Consider the following 20,601-nt stretch of genomic DNA (forward strand, 5'->3'; position numbering starts at 1 on the left):
GCCGCCACCAGTCATAAGTCTTGCTATTTATAAGATGAGTGTCTGCATTTACCTACATTTACTGGTAAACCGTTTGTTTGTCAGGAACATGCAAAAATAGCTTCAGACCTAAAAGGATTTATTTTAAGGGATAAAGAGAGGCTGGGCAATGGTCTCGTAAAATCAATAATGGCTGGTTTTGGGGCCTTAACCCACATAGGCCTCATGCATGCACTTCAGGGAAACAAAAAGAAGTAAAATATGATGTTGTTTTTTTAAATAAGCTTTTTGCTTTACTAGGGAGAGTGCAATGAAGTTGTCTGTGAGAACATTACAAGCAGGCCGTAGGGGAAGTATGAGTTAATGTGCGTGTGTGTGGTTGGGGTTCCCTGATGTAGCAGCCCTGCAGTAGGTTGGGCTTAAGTGCTTTTGCTGAAGGGTACAATGGAAGCACTGAGTATGACAGCGTACACACACAGCGCTCTTTGTGAAAAGTGATCAAGAGATCTTTTCAGTCAATAACTCGTACTCAAACTATTGAACTTTTGGAAATGTTGCCTTGCCTGTTAATCAGCCTGATCACAAACTGAAGCATCTAGAAGTGTATTTTGGAGCTATCAACATACACAGTTAGGTACTTTAAAATGCTGCTGTTAAGTCATTAGATTTTTGGTCTGTGCAAAGTGTGACTGCTTTTTCAAATTCTAACCGCCATGTGTGTTAAAACCACACGCTCAAGTTTTACCCTTGCTTAAGTTTACTGTGTTCTGGTTAAAGGTGGGTAGCTTAACCACAGCGAAACTTCTGCACACTAAATCTGCACACCTATCTAGAGTGACTTACAGGGTGACTCGTATTACAAAGCCGGGCCAGTGTAGTGCACACCATAGTCACCCATACTGGGATTCGAACCCCAGTCTCTCACATACATTTATCAATACTTAAAGTGTCAATCAGCAGAAAGAAATGAGAAAAAGAATACAGAATAACACAAACTTGCTAATATATTTATTTTATTTATGCAATCCAAAAAGATATAATGTGTCACAGTGGGCAGTGGGGGAGTGGTTTGTAAGCAGCTTTCAGCTACATTCTGTTTCATTTTCAAAACCAGTGTTAAACTGATGCTTCAGGTGACTGTGTTGTGCTGCCAGTAATGCAGTGAAGCCTGTGTATACTTTTCTAACCTTTAACCAGTTAACTGGTAAAAGCCTGCTGTTAGCATGATGTTATTTGCATAATGCTAACTGGTGCCTGTTCATTTTTGTTCACTGTTAGCTACGCTACCATTTTAAGAGCCAACTGAGAGAGAAAGAGTGTGGCGGAAAGACACACACACACACACCAGGAAGGCAACTCTGGTAAGGGGAGGAGTCAGGTCAGGCGTGTCTAACACTGCTCTGGTGTGTGTGTGTGTGTGTGTGTGTGTGTGTGTGTGTGTGTGTGTGTTTGCAGTTGGCTGGTCAGTCCAGCCAAAGTAGATTTCACAGTGTGTGTGTGTGCATGCGTGAATGTACGTGTGTGTGTGTGCGCGCGCACTCGAGAAAGGAAGAGAGAACTGCTGCTTCAGAGAGAGCACTTCAGAACAAACCTGAAGAGAAGAGACCTGTTGTACGGCAGATAAACAGAGAGAGGACCCGGAGGAAAGAGGGAAGGAAAGAACAGAGGAAAACACAGCACTATTCAGCAGAAGGCTAGAGTCAGGGCTGGAGTTGGACGAGCAAAAGGAAAGACTGATGGCAGCTAGTACGCCTGTGGTGGGGTGAAGCGAGGGAAGAAAGAAGAAAAGTAAAGGAGAGCGAGAGAGAGAGAGAGCAAGGAATAAGGCCACAGCATGGAGGAGGAAGAGGAGGAGGTGTTGTGCTTGTTGGATAAAGTTCTGGAAGATGAAGATGTGTTCGAAAATGAGCTGGACCTGGACATGGACTGTCCATACACACCCCTGGATTGTCCGTACACACCTGCAGATGCTTCACACATGGCTTTCAAGGTGAGAGAGACCAATAACGAGGGCGGGGGAGAGAGCTGTCTCTCTCTCTGTCTCTCTCTCTGTGTGCTGTTTACTGGTTGGGCTTTTTCAGTGGGTTTGAATGGCTATAAATAGAGAAGAGAGAAGTGGAAAGTATTGAGTCGCTCTTTTTTGCACTGTGACGTCACTGCTCTGTGTGTGTGTGTGTATACATACAACAATCTGTCATAACATTAGCAGCACCGACAGATTAAGTGAAAAGCATTGATTATATTCAGCTACTGTGGCATCTGTCAAGGAGTGGGATATATTAGGCTGCAAGGAAACAGTCGTTTCTCGAAGGTGATGTGTTAAAAGCAGGGAAAATGGGCAAGCAATAAGGATCTGAGTGACCTGAGGGTGCAGTGTTTGACCAGGGCCAAACTATGATGGCTAGACGATCGGGTCTGAATGTCTCCAAAACATTAGGCAGGTCTTGTGGGTTCATCTGGTAGGCAGTGGTTACTACCACATACCAAACTTGCACTGATGAACAAGTAACACGGTCATGGGCACCTAAGGCTCACTGATGCGATCCATGGAGGTCCTATCTAACTGTTTACTGGAGTTACAGGAGTATCTGCTGCTAACAGCTTTGAGCCGGATACAACAGGACACCTTCAGAGGCCTTGTGGAGTTCATGTCTTGAATGTTCAGATCTGTTGGGGCCTAAGCCGTATTAGGCTTGTGATGTTAGTGTCCTGAATGAATAGTATATGTTCCATAGGTATTTGGACATTCCCACAGGCTCAAAATGCTGGGAGTAATTGGACAGACATAATTATAAATATAAGGAGTATTTATTACACTTGGATAAAAGATCTTTGCAGTCTATGACTATCTAAAGCCTGGAGCTGAATTAAGTGAATTAAGTTAGAACATAAACTTTTACAGATGCGAAACAAACACATTTGCCACTTACTAACATCTAACCCAGAGTTATGAACCAAACGTTGAGAGAAGAGCAGTGGAAAAAGGTTTAGTCTAACCTAAGCTATGCTAGGAAAGTATCTCAGCTGCTAGGGAAAATTGGATTAAATAGGGCACAACAGTGGCAACAAACATTAGAACTTTACACCAAGCTAAAGTTGGCTAATCATGCCAATCACACATCAAAACAGTGGGTGTGGTATTTTACTGCTTTTGAAGGTCATTTACTGTCCATTATCATACTTCCACTACACACTTTCGCAAACACTTTCACACTCTGATAATGCTGTATAGCTCAGCCCCTTGTGCTTCAGTAAGAGGCTGAAGAGAGCTGAACAGGCTGACCTGAGCCCTAAGCAAAAGTCTAGTTGGGAGGCCTTCTCCACCCCAGTGATATTATTTTGAATGCAAGAATGCAAATGAATGTATGCATTATTCGTTTTAAGCAGACTCATGCAATGCATTGTGTCTAAATGAGCGTCAAGCTGCGTCCGCTGCTTATACTCTGAGATACTAGATGCATGAGCTTTTCACAGAAGTTCTAGGGCTAGTATTCTAGCACAGGTGTGCGTGTTTGGTGAGTTTATTGTGGGGAGTGTACCATTACCTGTATTAATGATTAGGTGACTCAGACACACACACAGACTCAACTCAACAACAAAACCATCTTAGATCAAAGGACAAAAGCTATCCTTCACTAATTCAAGCTGCATTAACTCTGAGTGATCCCTGGAAGCTCAACCTGATCATGACGTAGAGAGCTGATCTCCATCTTACAGTCTGTTCGACCCTCTCTTAGTAAAACCACTTCAGGAAGAGATGCACATCACCGGTGTGTGTGTTCGTGTGTGTGTTCGTGTGTGTGTTCGTGTGTGTGTTCGTGTGTGTGTTCGTGTCTGCATGCATACACACATTTTGAAGTTGACATGAGAGATGATATGTCCTGCCAGACGTCAGTATGATTAAAGGACTGCTTGAGCTGCATTAGTCATTTTTACAAGACTACAAGATCACAGATTACGATCTGTGATTTTAATCCAGTCTAGATCTGCAGCGTTTGTCATTTTTGTAAGTCTGATAGTGGCAATTCTAGAGTGTCTCGAGTGTCTTCAGGATTTCTTTTTCTAGAGCTCCCACAGTAATTGCAGTCCTATTCCTCACAGTAATGGGAAAACAGAACCTCCAGGGTTCTAGAATGTTCTAATAAAGCATGGTACTGTTTGCTACCCCTGGCACTGGTATTAACTGTTATCATTTCTGCAATATAACCTATAGATGTGCATGTTGGTTACACTAAATGGTTAAATAAGAGAACATGATTAACTTTTAAATAATAGTTTTGTTTATTGAAGATTTGTTGACGTGCACATCAGGATTATGATGTTTCAGTCCAGGCTAACTGTGGGGAAATAATACAGACCCCACCCACACCTTAACACACATTTCAGGTTGTGAGATCATAAGTGGACAGCACTTACAGAGGTCCAGTGCAGCCCAGTTCATAATAGGTGACCTTCCTATTGTGTACTGATTGCAAAACAAACTAATTTAGTATAAAGTAGAGCTGGGCAATATGACGATATTTTATAATATCATGATAAATTTTATAGTGATAACAATATGCTTTTCTTAGCATATTCGAGGATACTGTTAGTGCTTTGACTGCAGGTTAGATTACTAACAGTGTAATTAGACTGCTTTAATTAAGTGAAGAGCAGCTGATGTTAAATGAAAATCACTGTATTTGAATAGTAGTTTATAAGAATCTGTCGCTACTAAGCATAAGGTGTTAAGACACCCAGTGTCTTTTGGCTTACCTTATAACATATTTAAAGTTCTAACAGTTGGTGGAGCAGGTGTCTATATATGGCTAGCTAATATAAGATAATCTACACTGAACCACCCTCCTGCCTAACAGGACACGACTTTCACATTTAAATGCCTGACTAGCGTTAGCCCTTTTTTAGTTTTGTGATCGGGTGACGACAGCAAGAACAGCAGCACTGGCTACTATAGAACTTGCAGTGACGTATGTTGCCATAGCAACGCTTCCTCACTTCCTGTTAGTACAAAACAAGTTAGTATGTTCATGTTTTGTGTACTACCCTGCCAAACGTGCACTATTAAGATTAGTATATCGTCTATTCCTTGTAGTATGAGTGTGTAGCACACCATTGGGACACAGCCAATAATTAGAAAAGATCATATTTCCTTTCTCCATGCTGATTCGAGTCTCTCTTTTCTCTCATAGCTGATCCTGAAGCAGCACTAATCTCAGATGTTTAAATATACTCCACATGCAGATCTTGGTTTCAGTTCTTCACAGCACATTTGAACAGGGTGTTCACTAAGGAGTCATCCTGAAAGAAAAAGGATGAAGTAGAGCTGGGGGAAATGGAAGGAACATTCACTGCTATAATTATTTTGGCTCAATGGACAAAGAAATGAAACTCCATTCATTACTGTTGCAGGAACCATACGGTCAACAAATAAGCGAGAGGTGTCCTGAAAATTGGGTAAATACAGGGGTAAATACAGGGGTAACCTGTTGTTCTGGACTCATGAGTAGTGAAGCTGTGTTTTTGGGGTCCAAGTGAATGTCTACTCTGCAGTACAGGCATCTCTTAGCTCATGTAACATAATTAGGATTGTTCTACACCAGAAGCTTTGAGCTGTCCTGTAATTTTGTTTTATCAACAGTAGCAACATTTAATTTAATCTAACTGCTGAAGCTGCTGCTGTTCAAAGTTCTGAACTTTGGAGGTGGCACCCAATTTTGTGCAAATTTCTGCCAGATAACTGAAAGCGAACCTCCTGAGAAGAAGCAGTCTTCTCATTCTATCTGATCATTGGTGGGGCAAGATCAATGCATTCTAGTTGTTTTTGTTCTGAAATGGACAATTTGTTTGTGTGTGGAGTTGAATGCATTTAGCTACTTTAAGGTTGCACCCGTTGCTAAAACAGATGTGCAAATGCACACACAGTGCTTGTCGTACCTCTAGACCTTAGAGATGTATTGCCAACAGCATAGGACTCTATTTGGCGCAGATAAACATGAACCTATTGGCGCCATGCCTAAAGCCAAGCATGGGTTCTCTGGAATAATGGTGCCTTATCCACTACTTTTGAGATGAGTTGATTGTGATCATCCAACAGCCTGACCTCACTAAAGCTCTTGTAGCTAAATGCAGATCAATCCTCCCAGCAGTGCTTTAGAATATATTAGAAGGCCTCTCCTGGACAGTAGAGACAGTTACTCCAACAAAAGCAGGATGAATCAATAAGCAGGTGTCCCAATAATTTTGTCCATATAATGTATGTATGCATAAATACATACGCTGTATCTTGACATGGTATAAAAACAAATGTGGTGTGTGTGTGTGTGTTTGAACTCTGGTCTTGCTGCTTGATTACACACTATTATTTGCTGCAGCATGAGGCCACATGAGCAAAAGCACCAGGCTATTTCCTCATCACCTCCCCACTGTGTCTCCTTCACTTCCTCTTCAATGAGCTAGACTTCGGTCTACCTATTTGTATGTGTATATTGCTGCCCATTCTCACACACATTGCCTTTGCTGTACTTGTGTTTCTCAACCTGAGACACAACCAGGCTTTAGGTGTTGCAGCCCGACATGCGTGGCAGCCATGTTTGCTGAGGTCACACTAAAGTCATGCTGCTGCCTCAGGATCTTATCAGCGTTAGTACTGGGTGTGATGGTGCTAGACTGGCCAAGTAGTGATTGCTAGCCTTCATGTAGACTGCACAATTCAGTTGGCTTTAGTTGCTGTTCACACTCATTTACAACAATTGTTTCACCTGACTGTGCTGCATGTAGCAGCTGTGCGGTATGATATGAGTGGACAGTGGAAACTCCCTTAGCAAACAACAGAACTCACCACTACTTCACACTGGGAGGGTCAATGCTAGCATCTATTTCATGTCCTGACCACATATATCTATATATATCTATCTATATATATATATATATATATATATATATATATATATATATATATATATATGTGTGTGTGTGTGTGTGTGTGTGTGTGTGTGTGTGTGTGTGTGTGTGTGTGTGTGTGTATATATATATATATATATATATATATATATATATATATATATATATATATATATATATATACACACACACACACACACACACACTGTTTTTAATAGGGTTTATAGAACATGACATTTTTTTGTCTGTCTCAAATATTTGACAGCTGTTTTCAGTCAGAACAGCTGAACAAGAACATTCTTTGGATGTGCATTGGTCTATTGTATTCATTTTTAGCTTATATACATATATTCTATCAGGTACTGTGGCTGAGCTAATAGCATATTACCTTTTAGAGCAAACTAGCCTAACTTTGCAAGTGATTTCTAGCTGATGCTAAAGCTTCAGTATTAAATCAACCCCGTCTAGCATGTTTACCTTGAAATAACTGCTTTACAATCATGTTGATGCTCCAGTGACCTGTATTAGGCATAATAGTGTCACTGTCATTGCTCTCAGCACTGACAGTGCTCTCAAGAACTGCGTATCGGTGCGCAATGCGAGTAATATTTGTGTACATTCTGTAATATTAATCTACCGCCTCAGTTCACATACTTCTTTCACTTTCAGTGACCGTTCTATAGCTCTCAGTGCCTCCAGAAAAACATGCCCTTTAGTGGAGGCTCAAAGCGCAAAAGCAGAACGCTGAGCCTAGAGTAGCCACGAGAGCGATGCTTTTCTCCCTTTAACATGATTTTGAAGCTGTTATTTGAAGGTAAAATACTACATAGTGATGCTTTAAACCAGCAAATTTTAATGTGCTACAGTTAAGGTGATCATCTAAAAGTAGACCATCATGCACAAACTACTCAAACACTACTACAACCCCACAGGAAGAAACACACAATTAACATCACACCACACAGTGTGACTGTGTTTGTTTAGAGTAGCTCTGTGACAGGATGAGGCTAATGTCCATTTTTTTCCAAAATCCATTCATGCAGATGTCACCACGATTAGAAACCCTAACAGACCGTAAAATGTCTACCTCATGCTTGTGTTGCCTCTGTGCTTGTTGAAAGAGGAGAATCACTGTAATGAATCTAGCTGAGGTGATCAAGCCTGACTGTGAGACTGAGACAGATACCTGTCTGCTCTCAGCAGGCCTCTGAGCAGTAAACAATGCTCTGCTGTACTCACAAACAGAGCCAGCCGCAAATGTCAGGATTTACATTGTGCTAACAGGCATGTGTGTGTGTGTGTGTGTACACGCACTTGATTTTTCTTGTTTTGTAATATGTCTAAAGAAAAACTCTGCTGTCTGGTTGTTTCGGGCATGAAGCGGGGTGTGCCGTATGTAATTTGTGTCAGAGATGACCATCACACGTTGTTAAAGCCCTGCTTTCAGTCTTATCAATACAAACAGCCTAGAGTCCTTGCCAGGAACAGGTAGTCAGACTGCGGGTGGAGCAGCGAGTGCTTGGGGATGGGTGTGTGTGGGGGCCAAACAGAGGCCAATGACCACACACACTTCCTCTTAGCCTCTTAAAGCCAGAACACAACAACCCAGCAGAGCAGATGTTCTGCAGTGTTTAGTTGGTGTGTTCTACCTGTGTATGTTGGGAGACTGTAGAACATGTTCTTTCTGTTCACACTGCTCTACAGTGTTCTTCCCATTTATACTGTTCTAGATTGTTCTCCTCTTGTCCTTGTTGTTCTTCCAAATTATACTGGTTGGGTCTATTTTCTTGCAAGCGTCCTGTTCTACTGCTTCCAGTGTTCTCCCCATTCACAATGTTCTAGAATGTCCTCTCCATTTACACTGATCAACAGTGTCCTCCCCATTCACAATGTTCTAGAATGTCCTCTCCATTTACACTGATCAACAGTGTCCTCCCCATTCAGTGTTCTAGAATGTCCTCTCCATTCACACTGATCAATAGTGCTCTCCCTTTTCACCATGTTCTAGAATGTCTTCTCCATTCAGACTGTTCAGCAGTGCTCTCCCTTTTCACCATGTTCCAGAATGTCCTCTCCATTCAGACTGTTAAGCAGTGCTCTCCCTTTTCACCATGTTCTAGAATGTCTTCTCCATTCACACTGATCAATAGTGCTCTCCCTTTTCACCATGTTCTAGAATGTCTTCTCCATTCAGACTGTTAAGCAGTGCTCTCCCTTTTCACCATGTTCTAGAATGTCTTCTCCATTCAGACTGTTCAGCAGTGCTCTCCCTTTTCACCATGTTCCAGAATGTCCTCTCCATTCAGACTGTTAAGCAGTGTTCTCCCTTTTCACCATGTTCTAGAATGTCTTCTCCATTCAGACTGTTAAGCAGTGTTCTCCCTTTTCACCATGTTCTAGAATGCCCTCTCCATTCAGACTGTTCAGCAGTGTTCTCCCCATTCACCATGTTCTAGAATGTCCTCTCCATTTACACTGATCAACAGTGTTCTCCCCTTCACAATGTTCTAGAATGTCCTCTCCATTTACACTGATCAACAGTGCTCTCCCCATTCAGTGTTCTAGAATGTCCTCTCCATTTACACTGATCAACAGTGTTCTCCCCTTCACAATGTTCTAGAATGTCCTCTCCATTTACACTGATCAATAGTGCTCTCCCTTTTCACCATGTTCTAGAAAGTCCTCTCCATTTACACTGATCAGCAGTGTTCTCCTCCTTCACAGTGTTCTAAATTGTTTTCATATGTGTTCTCCTGGTCCTGTTCTGTAATATGTACACATACCTAGAATGTTCTCCCCATGTACATTGTTATTGAATGTTTTCCACCATAAACACTGTTCCCTAGATTAGTTCAGTTATTTTTGAACACCACTGCCACCCACTTTACAGTGTTTGTGTTTGAGTTGGAGTGGTCTGACCTTCCGTTAGTTGAGCCCTTCAGCAAAACACTTTCATCTTCAAGATGTCTATCTCCAGGTGTTCCTTATTCCTTATCTCTACAGTGTTCCTTATGCTCATGCTGTCCCACAGGTTTATAAAGGTAAATGTGACCTTTAGGAATGAGCGAGAGCGTAGTCCATGACCCAAGTGCAACTTAGGGTGAATGCGTGGTCAGGAAATTAAAGACTATATTTGGCAGCTGTCTGGTCTACTAGCTGTTAGTCATCGGGGTGGTACATTTCCTCTTTGTAAACACAGTGGCTGTTTGTTCTTTTATACTCCATAATCTACTTCATTGCTAACTTTCCACTGGAGGAGGAACTGCCAGACATGTTGTGATTTATGGATTTTCTGTAGACTCGTTTTCTCCGCTGCTTTAACAAAGTGGCTGCACTTTTTTGCTTTATGTCTGAAAAGTAAATGAAGAAAGAGCTAGAATGTAAAAAGCGTGAACGGTGTGTTTAAATTTAAAGGTGCGAATTTAGAAATACCTGGGAAATGCTTGAGAAAAATCAAAATGATCATAAACATCAGCAATATTACCATCCATCCATTTTCTTACCTGCACCTTCCTGGCAAAGGCCATGGTGACAGGAATATCTCTTGGACAGGATGCCAGTCCATCACAGGCAATTATAACAGTAATAACAAAAATAGTTTTGCCCATTTATCCAGAAGAGCATTTGTGAGATTGGGTACTGATGTTGCCTGAGAGGTTGTTCATCAGACTGCCAAATATATGGTGCTTGCATGCAGCTGCCCATGCCATGAAGGTGTACAGTTTTGGTGCTGATGTTAGTGCCAGCGGGGCTTTGTAACAGTTTTTGAGTATGCAAAATGTGCATCAGCACTCTGTGACCCTGTTGTGTAATTTTATTTGGTCTGACACTTCATGGCTGAGTTGCTGTGGTTCCTAAACACTTCCGCTTTTCAATAATACCACTCACAGTTGATGAAGGATTATTTAGGAGGAAATAAATTTCATAAACTGACAGTTCTAACAGTGGCATTCCAGTGGCATTACAGTACCACATTGGAATTCAGTGAGCTCTTTAGAACCACCCATTCTTTCACTAATGTTTGTAATGGTAGACTGCATGACTACATGCTTGAGTTTATACACCTGTGGCAATGGGACTGAATGAAACACCTTAATTCAGTGTCCCAATACTTTTGTTTTTGTAGTGTATTGTTTATGTAGGACAAATTGGAATGTCATCGGTAAATGAAATGTTGGGGATGTTTTGCACAGACCATACAGACCATAAAATCTCAGCTTTTTTTTTTTTTTCTATTGTCTGACAGTATGAACCAAAGCAGTTCACAAGTCTTCCTGTGCACTTCTCTTTGAGCTTGTTTTTATGTAGCTTTGATGAATGAGGGCCATTGTCCTCAGAGTTCACCTAAAGTGTATCTAGCAAAGCTCCTTTTGACCATATATTTGACACACACAGATACACAAATACAGGTGCCAGGACCTGTGGAAACCGCAAGGTGTTTCCAGGCCATGCTGTGGTTACCTCAGTACTTACTCAGGCCAAAGCAAGCAATGCAGAGAAAGGGAATTCTGAGGCAGACTACAGTGACAGTGTGCTAGCCTGCTGGCCTGAGGTCCCAGTGGATGTGGTCTTTTAACAGACATGCACACACTCTCACACACACACATCCACATTTTGTTGGCTGGGATGACCTGGCATATCTTGGCTATATTGTTCTTCTCACAGACTTCCTGTTGGACCTCCTTCCATGCCCGATAAGGCTGGAGTAATCAAGACAAGCAGATTTTCTCTGGATTTCACTAAAAGTGAATTGCAAAGACCTTTATCTGGAGATGCAGACAGGAGGTTAGCAGCGTCATCCTGGACCTCTTCTCTCGATGTTCTCAGCGACCAGATTACGCTTACAGTCTTTATTGACATGAGTCTGGATTCACTTTGCTTTCTGTGATAAAGATGCTTGACTCTTATGGGTGAAACACTTTCAGTGGAAGTTGTGTTTGGGAGGGTGTTATGCACTAAACTAGCAATGTAACAGTCAAGCATATTACATCACATCACATCAATGGGTATCAATAGACTGGAGCAAATTAAGTACTAATTTTAATACTGAGTATTAAAAATTTTATAACTGAATAGCCAAGGCAAGCCTTTTTTAACCTTAAAATCAAAGAGGAAAAGCACACTCCTAAGCATAAACTAGCATATTTATAGAGCTTTAATATCAAAATATTCATTCTTTCTCTATCTTTCTTTCTCAGGGGGATATCGAAAATTGTTTGGGGATGAAGAAGCTGGTGTTGTCTGGATTTCTGGCCAGTGAAGAGATCTACATTAACCAGCTTGAGGCCCTCCTGCTGGTACGTGCCCCTCTTCTGCTGTGAAGCACAACACAACGCTTACATTACACTCTTGAAAATAAAGGAGCAACAAAGGGTTCTTTGGGTGCTGCCATAAAAGAAACACTTTTGGTTCCATAAAGAACTGATTCATGTGTGACAAACATTTTAAGTGTAAAGATTTAAAGCTTCTTTTCACATAAATCTCTTTGACAAAAATGGTTTCCTCAAAGAACCCTTTGTAGCACCTGTATATTTAAGAGTCTACACATACACATGTCATATATACCCCTGATTTGTGGCTTTTTTGAAGAGCAGTCTCTAAGGCTACGTTCACACAGCAGGTAAAGTGGCCTAAATCTGATGTTCTCATCAAATCTGATGTCTTTTTAATATGACCTATGTCTGACAATTGTATGAACAGTTCACCCTTCTAAACTGGCGCACATCTGCAAATGAGCAATGCTTTAGGTAAAGCTTTGGGTTCATCTTCGCCTGTATCACAGGACCTATCAAGGTGTCCCAGTGACTGACAGCTGGGCTTATCACCATTAATGCGCTCGGGCTCGTTGTAACTTTGTTTGAACAAAGACATCACCCCAAATGTTTAAGGTCTGTTACCTCGCTATCCTGCGTCTTTTCCCTTCTACACAACAAATGCAGAGTTAGATTAATAGAAAAGTCGAATTTCAGTCTGACTATTCAGACTGAGTCACATTCTTGTATGTGATGTAACTCTTACTTGCTGTGTGAACGTAGCCATAGTCACTTGTAGTCTATTAAAGACAAATGACAAGTTGCAGGCTAGCTTGAACCACTAGAACGTAGTTTGAGAGTTTGAAGATGGTTGTCTGGTGGATAAGGGTGAAAAGAGCAGGCAGATTATATAGTCACATTCAGTGTGTCCTACTTCTGTTTGACATGAACCAGGGATGTTCTTCTTTCTGAAATAGCACTGGTGCTAAAGACTAGCACTTCACTTAGTAATGTAAAGATAAAATTCCAAAGGTTGCCATTCCCTTGAAATCCACAGTGCCCCAACCCCTCCTCTCAGTGTAGGGAAACAGTGTAGCGATGGTTTCTCCACAGTGGTGGTGATCTCAGAGATTGTGATGCCCACAACACAACTAGAACCATTTTACTATTCAAAACCACCAGAGAGCCAACACATGTTTATGGTAAAAACAAGGTTTATGTCGTCAGGCAGTCTAGTCAAAATGATAGTAATGTGTAATAACAGTTTATGTGATGCAGTTTTTAGAGGCATTAAACTTCTTAGACGTCTGGGTCCTGTCGCCACCACTCACAGTCACAATTATGACCCCCATTCTAAATGACTTTTATTATCTGCATCCTAACTGTTTTATTCTGCAGAACTTGCTGCATAGTTTAAAAGTCAGTAAGAGTTCTTCATTTAATCTTAGTGCTAATCCTGTTCTGTCTCATGCACTCTCTGCATTTTGGTGTGCTATACCTTCGTCCTCTCGCCCAACGCTGAGAGAGCTTGTTTGAATTTATATCTGAAGGTACACCCTGAGCAGCATTTCCTCTTTCAGTGGGAAAGTTTAACAGAAGTCTGCCCAGTCAGCCCCCGCAATGTCCACATCTTTCATGATGTCACTTCCTGACAGTTTCAGAGTATAGCTTAGCAGAGTGTAGGTTAGACTGTTGAAATGTTAGCATATTGAAATCAGATGTATTAATGTAAGTAATCCACTCATTTTTATCATAAACTGTTTTAGAAACAGAAACAGTTAATGTACGCATCGACTGAACTGATGCTTTAACACATTTATAGAATGTTCTAGTCTGGATTGTTTGTTCCCCTTTTTGGCCCATGACTGACAGAGACTGAACCAGAGAACCACGCGCATTCATACACCCACAAGCAGTGCAAATCCGTCTGGTGCTCTTTTATCATCATGTATGAGAAACGGGTCATTAGTATTTAACTATTTAAATTGCAGGCTTATTATTCCATTAGGAATCTTAAGACTTTATATTCTGTAACTACCGTACATTTGAGTAATTACTATGAAAGTGATATGCATATAGGGACTGAACTGTGAGGCCTTATCAGCTATGCCTATGTCAGCTTGCAGACCACACTCAGGATGCACACTGGGTAAGTGGGTCTACGGCTGCAATGGCCAGACTCCACAGCAGGTCTTTCTTCAAATATTTGATGGAACAAATTGACTGTTCTTTAGGAAATAATACATGGCAAAAAATGTTCTTTAGGAAACGATTCAGTACATCTTAAACCAACTTCTATAGGAAAGAATCCAATACAATAATAACCTGTTTAGAACATAGATTCAGGGATTTAGAACATAATTCAATGCATCCTTTACTAAAATAAACTATTCCTAACCAAAATAAATCACAAAAAAAAATTTTTGTTCAGGAAATGATTCAATTCATTACTCGCTAAAACAAACTGTTCTTAGGAAACTATTATTTGTGGTGCTCACAAATATTTCTTTAGAAAAAAGATTTTTTGAATCACTCAATAATACAAACTGTTTCAGTGAATCACACACTAAATGAACTGTTCTTTAGGAAACAATTCAATGTGTCACCTTACCACCATTTTTTCCCACTAAAACAAGCAATCAACTTAATCACACAATTAGATTTAATAATGTAATTATTATTCAGAATATTTAGAAAATTCAGAATATTTATGATCTTAATGCGACCAGGATAATATAAGCGGTGAGAATAATAAACATTTATAAATTTGAAAACTGAACTGAATACAGAACTGCTTTTTTCAGAGTAATGTATAATTGATCAGAAGCAGAAAATAACCTTTAGACAAAGGCTTGAGGTGAAGTGCACAGCACATCTGCATGATTCTTAGCATATGATTTTCATGGTGCAGAACATACTATCCACATGCTGCGAACCTGCACAGCATGGACAACACTCTTATATTTTAATACAGTGTATTATATTACTCCTGATTTGGGTAAAGATCAGTCTGCAATATTTGTCACCAAAATTACTGACCTTTGTCTCACTTGCATACCTGGAGCTATGATTGGTTAAGAGGCTCAAAGCAGCACTGTGATTGGTTGGAGGTCTCATTTGTACATTGCAGCCATTTACAATGCTAGTGTTGGAACGAGAAACATGAATGTATAATTTGTATATGAATTGTAGTCCTAATGTGTAGTTAGAAGAACTATGGTGTGAAAGACTGTTTGTCCAGTTTTACAGCATATTGCAGGTCGGTGTAATAGAACTTAGGAGTGTTGTTTTTTTGGCTGACTGACATGGGTGAATTTGGACAGGAAAAAAAAGTGTGGCACAGACTGACCTTGCCCAGGGTGGTGGTACAGAAGGAAGAGGTGGGGTGTCTGCTACCCAACCCAAGCCCGACAGGGCCTGACAAAACACCCATTTTTCACTTTTTTTTTTTTTTTTTTTTGAATAATAGAAATCCCTCCATGTCTCTCTGGCAGTCTGTCTGTCTTGCAACATTGTAGTCTTTGGCTATCTTAAGAAAAGGCTGATTGTTGATCTCCTCAGGCTATGGTCTCCTGCTTTATGCTCGCCTTCTGTCAGACACGAATAGTTCATCATGAGATGCAGGATGTCCAGCAGTACCGGCTCAAGGAGAAATTCCAGCTACTTTAGGCTTTCTGTGTTTTTAGGAGTTTTTACTGCATCTTAGAGAAAGCTGCCAGCGTCATGATTAATGAGCTTTGGCCTGTGGTGTAAAAGGATAAAGGAGAGTCAGGTTAGATAGGAAAGCACCATTCATTTAAGTATTGGTGGAGAGAGACTGCGCACCGTAAACAATGAGTCTCCTGCATTGTCATAGTTTTCCATTAACTTTAATGCACTCTTATTGTTATTATCCAGGGGAGCCAAGAATTGCATGCGCACGCACACATATCTACACACAAACACAACAGAGTTGTGCAGACACAAAGTCTCAGTGATTTCATAACTGTGGGGGGGCATAGAGGATATGCCAAGAATATCATATCCTGATGTTAGCTGATCCTGAGGTATAAATAGACAGTGAGAATAGCAGTGTACGGATACCACATGGAGACTAATGTACAGTTACAGTTGCTGTGGGCTAAGCTTACTATTTAGTAACCTTGCAGTAGGAGAGTAAGGAACATTCCTTGTCCCAGATGATTTTTTTTCCGAAAAGACCTTTAATTAATATGTTTTTAATAATACTAATTGCATTAATCGTTCACTATTAATAACGTGTCATTTAAATTTTATACACAGCTTCTAAATCAAGTAATGGTTTACTCAGTGTGTTTATTTGAGTTGAATACTCACTTTTCACAGTGTACATCTGTAGATAGGCTGTCTAATTGGTATTGGTTTGTGATTGCCATCCTCTTGGTTGAAACACTGATGTCATTTACTTCTATAAATTAACTTCTACTTTTTAAGGATTCAATTAAGATCTGATTACATTTCAGGCCAAACTTGTAAAGGGTTCCCAATCTTTATAGCAACTCTTTAAATGGTCCGTATCCAGTCAAAATCCACAGATGACATTACTCTCAGAATGAGCAGATCAAAACCAAAAGCACATTCTACTTGGATCTGGTTAAATACATATATACACTCTCCCTTACATCCCTCTATTAGCACAAAAGGAATTTGTTGAGTGAATCTTTTTTTTTTTTCATTCTGGAGCTTTGCTTAGTGAAAAGAATCAAATTAATCAAAATAAGTGTTCACCCCCTGCAGAAAACTCACATTGAACAAAGTGTATGAGATCGCTTTTTGGAAAACTGCAAATTTTAAGCAGTTGTTGACGTCAGGTTAGCTACCTGATGAATTGTTTTGTCTAGATTGTAGCTTAAATGATTGCTATTTTGACTAATGTCAGTAATAGTATAATAGTATAGTATAATAGTATAGTAATGATGAATACTGTTCTTTTTTCAAGCCCAAAACCTAGGCCTCCTAGCAGAATTCATCAGCTTTTTTTTATCAAGTCTGTCATTAGTTGTGGTTTCTTCTATATATAAGGCAATAAATAAGGGCTAGTTCACTTGATAAAATATCTGACTGCTGAACTGCAGGAGTCTGTCATTGTGATAGAAGTCAGTGGAGCAAGCCAGAGCATAACAGTAAATGACCACAAATAATAATATACTGGAGAGGTATTCATTTTACTGTGCCGTAATGTTGACAGCTGATTCTTCTATTCTATTACCCTGTTATTTCTAAATATTCCGCTAGGTCAGCTCTCGTTTCACATTCTCACCCTCACTCCTCTTCATCCTCTCCACAGCCCATGCGTCCTCTAAAGGCCACAGCCACCACCTCGAAGCCTGTGCTGACCATGGAGCAGATCGAAACCATCTTCTATAAGATTCAGGACATCTACGAGATTCATAAAGAGTTCTATGATGCCCTCTTCCCCAACATCCAGCAGTGGGACGATAAAGTCACAGTTGGCCATCTATTTCAGAAGCTGGTGAGTTCTGTTGTCATTAATTCATCTCAAAATGCTGACTGTGTCTGTCATCAATGAGAGTTTGGAAAGTTAGAATCCTGTAACATTGAGTATCTACTGATAACGAAAGTGATCTGGTACTTTTGTCTGGTAGATAATACAGCTACAAATCATTGAAATTACAATTAAATTTAGCTCACCCTAAATTGACAAGGCTGCCAGCCATTTTAAAGGCTGGTTTCCTAGACATGGATTAAGCCTGGCCTTATACTAAACTGCACTACTAGTGGAGTTTTGCAGTTAAAAATGATGGATTCACTTTACATTTACATTACATTTACATTTACGGCATTTAGCAGACGCTCTTATCCAGAGCGACTTACAAAGTGCTTTGCTATTTACCCAAGAAAAGCCTTAGCTAGTTAGAATAGACTAGAATAGACCACTTTACTTAGATGCCCCATTATAAATACCATGCAGATGTTCAACTAACATTCAACTAACATTTAACTGAATATGTATTAAATGCACTTAAAAGTTAAATGTAAATGACTGTCTATTTGAATGTAACCCTGCACCTAAACCCAACCTTAACCTTGAATCAACTCCAAAGTCTAACCATAAACCTTAAATCTAGCCCTAAACCTAACCCTAAAAGGGTCAGGTTAAGGTTAAGGTTAGAATGAGGTCTGAAATGTGTGCTTGGAAACCCTTAAATGCTTCAGTTATTGCAATTTTAGATCAGTTTAGTTTTATGGCGATCTTCTCAACTGACTTTTCTGTACAGATTTTATAACATTTTTATATTAAAATTGCAAAGGCACACAGTACACTTCTCATGTTCCAGCTTTAATATAATAATATGCAGTCATTTTTACTATTCAGTTTGAAATAGTAGTGCAGACAAAACACTTTCAGCCATTGGTTGACATACATTTTTTTTTTTGGGGGGGGGGGGGTTAGTAATTCCTCTAATCCTGTGTCTGAGCTGTCAGACTCTTCAGTGCATTATGAACATATCCGAATTCAATATCACAAACCCATTTTGTCAGAATAACTTGCTAATATTAACACAACTATACTGGTGAACTCAAGTAACAGTACAAGGAAACCCCGATTACAATTAAAATGAGAGGTGGAAATATTGATAACGGGATTTTGTTTCTTCATATGTAAGTCCTTGACCTTGACCTTCTCAACAGGGTTGCTCTGTACTTGCTCAGTTTCACACAAAGATGTTTCATTCTGTTGTTCACAGCATTAAGATAATATTGGGCAGATATGATCAGTGGTTTAGAAGTTGTAAGTTAATTAGCATTTCTAAAGCAGTCAGACTTTTTCAATTTGTCCATTCAATTTCTTTAATTACTAATTGCATTGGTAGAATTATTTACTTTTGTCCATTAAAGGAATGCCTTTTTCCTCCCAGCCTCTATCTGCTGAATTTGTGGTGTACGATCAATTGCCCTCAGAAAACAAGCAAGAGAAGTAAACACATTCATGACAGAAGCTGTTGGACAGATTCTTCGGGTGTTTTGAATCAGCGGGTTTCTCAGTCTTTTTCTAACTACAGAGAAACACTTAAAAGTTGTTGTCTTTACTCCAGAATGATAAGATAAGGATAAAAAAAAAAAAAAAAACAGAGAGAAATGCAGGGAAACATTTCCTGTTCTATGAAACATGTGCGTCTCCATAGGGGTGAGTAATGTGGCACAAATATATCATGCTACTTCAAGGGCCTGTTTCCTGAAAAGAAATACCATTGCAACCGAATGAGGTTTTCACAGTATGATATCACGATTTTAAAGTTTCACAGTATTTCACAACTATTCCACTTCTTCTTCTTCTTAATAGTCATAATAATAATAATAATAATAGTAATAATAATACACCGACCCTGAACAAAATGAACCCTGTGTATTTTTTTGGTTGAACAAAATGCTACTATAGTTAAAGCTTGAAACAGTTACACAATTAGTAAAAGTATGCCTCCCTTTTGAAAAATAAATAAGTAAAAACACTGCACATGAGATGAGGGTTATGGGTTATTATGGGTCAGTCTGCTGATTATTTTCTCTATAAAAGGATGCATTATTTGGTTATTAAAGTGACAATAGTAAGAAATTGGTGAGATTCTCTGTTCGGTTGCATTTGTTTTCACCCAATACCAGTATTAAGCCAATGTACACAATATGATAACCATCAAGTTTCATACCTACTTACAATGCAGAGTGCCCAAACATTTGCTAAGGATCTCCAAAGTTTTCTAAAGAATAAGGTATTATCATTATTTTCATATATTATATTATATTATATTATATTTATTTATTTATTTTATTAAATTGTTCCATATATAGAGCACTGTTCTTATACCTGGCCTTAATCGAGTACAGGAAGAGAGGAAGATTTAAAAGAAGTAACAGAAAAACTATCAGGGATAGTTTGTGGTGCATTGAAATGCATTTCAAATGTTGGGTTACCCCACTATTAAATGCTGCGGGCTGATGAAATCATGGAGTACAGTTTGTCGAAGATGTTGGCAATGTTGCAGAGGTGAAAGAAAGCAGATTTAGTGAGAGATGAAATGTGAGATTGTAGCATCAAGAAGAAGGTCAAGATTTCTAACAGCTGGAGTGGGTTGAACGGCCACACCACCACAGTCAGTCACACTATCGTCTGTGTTTGTGCTTGTGTGTGTGTCAGAGTGTTAGGGCTACATAATGTACTGCTTATTAATGCTATGGCAGTGCTGGCTTTTACAATACTAAGAGCTGCAGTATGAAAATGGGCCCTCTAAACCTTAAACATCACCAGGTTCTTAGTGTCTGCTGAAAGTGTGTTTAGTCACAGTTGCTGATGAGTGTTCCTGTGGGTGTTTTGTGTTCATGTGCTCCAACAAAAGCACATTTATATTAGCCATTGTGTTCTTAAATAAATATGTGTAGGTGTGTTCCAGTCCAAGAATGTGGCCATATATTTACAATGCTAGTATGTTGTCCA

General features: G+C 39.7%; 1 protein-coding gene across 5 annotated transcripts in view; it reads left to right on the forward strand.

The window, feature by feature from the left end:
* The window catches only part of abr (ABR activator of RhoGEF and GTPase), a 192,057-nt gene that overhangs the window by 77,834 nt on the left and 93,622 nt on the right, over nt 1-20,601 (forward strand). For 4 of the 5 annotated variants that reach the window (XM_072674889.1, XM_072674897.1, XM_072674905.1 and 1 more), the window contains exons 3-4: nt 12,078-12,176; nt 17,437-17,622. In XM_072674889.1, coding sequence (XP_072530990.1) covers nt 12,078-12,176; nt 17,437-17,622 — 285 coding nt within the window. Of the gene's footprint in view, nt 1-1,505; nt 1,970-12,077; nt 12,177-17,436; nt 17,623-20,601 lie in introns of those variants that run through there. The other variant, XM_072674913.1, reaches the window with a different exon arrangement.

This window comes from Salminus brasiliensis, chromosome 1, assembly GCF_030463535.1.
Source record: "Salminus brasiliensis chromosome 1, fSalBra1.hap2, whole genome shotgun sequence".
Lineage (NCBI taxonomy): Eukaryota > Metazoa > Chordata > Actinopteri > Characiformes > Bryconidae > Salminus > Salminus brasiliensis.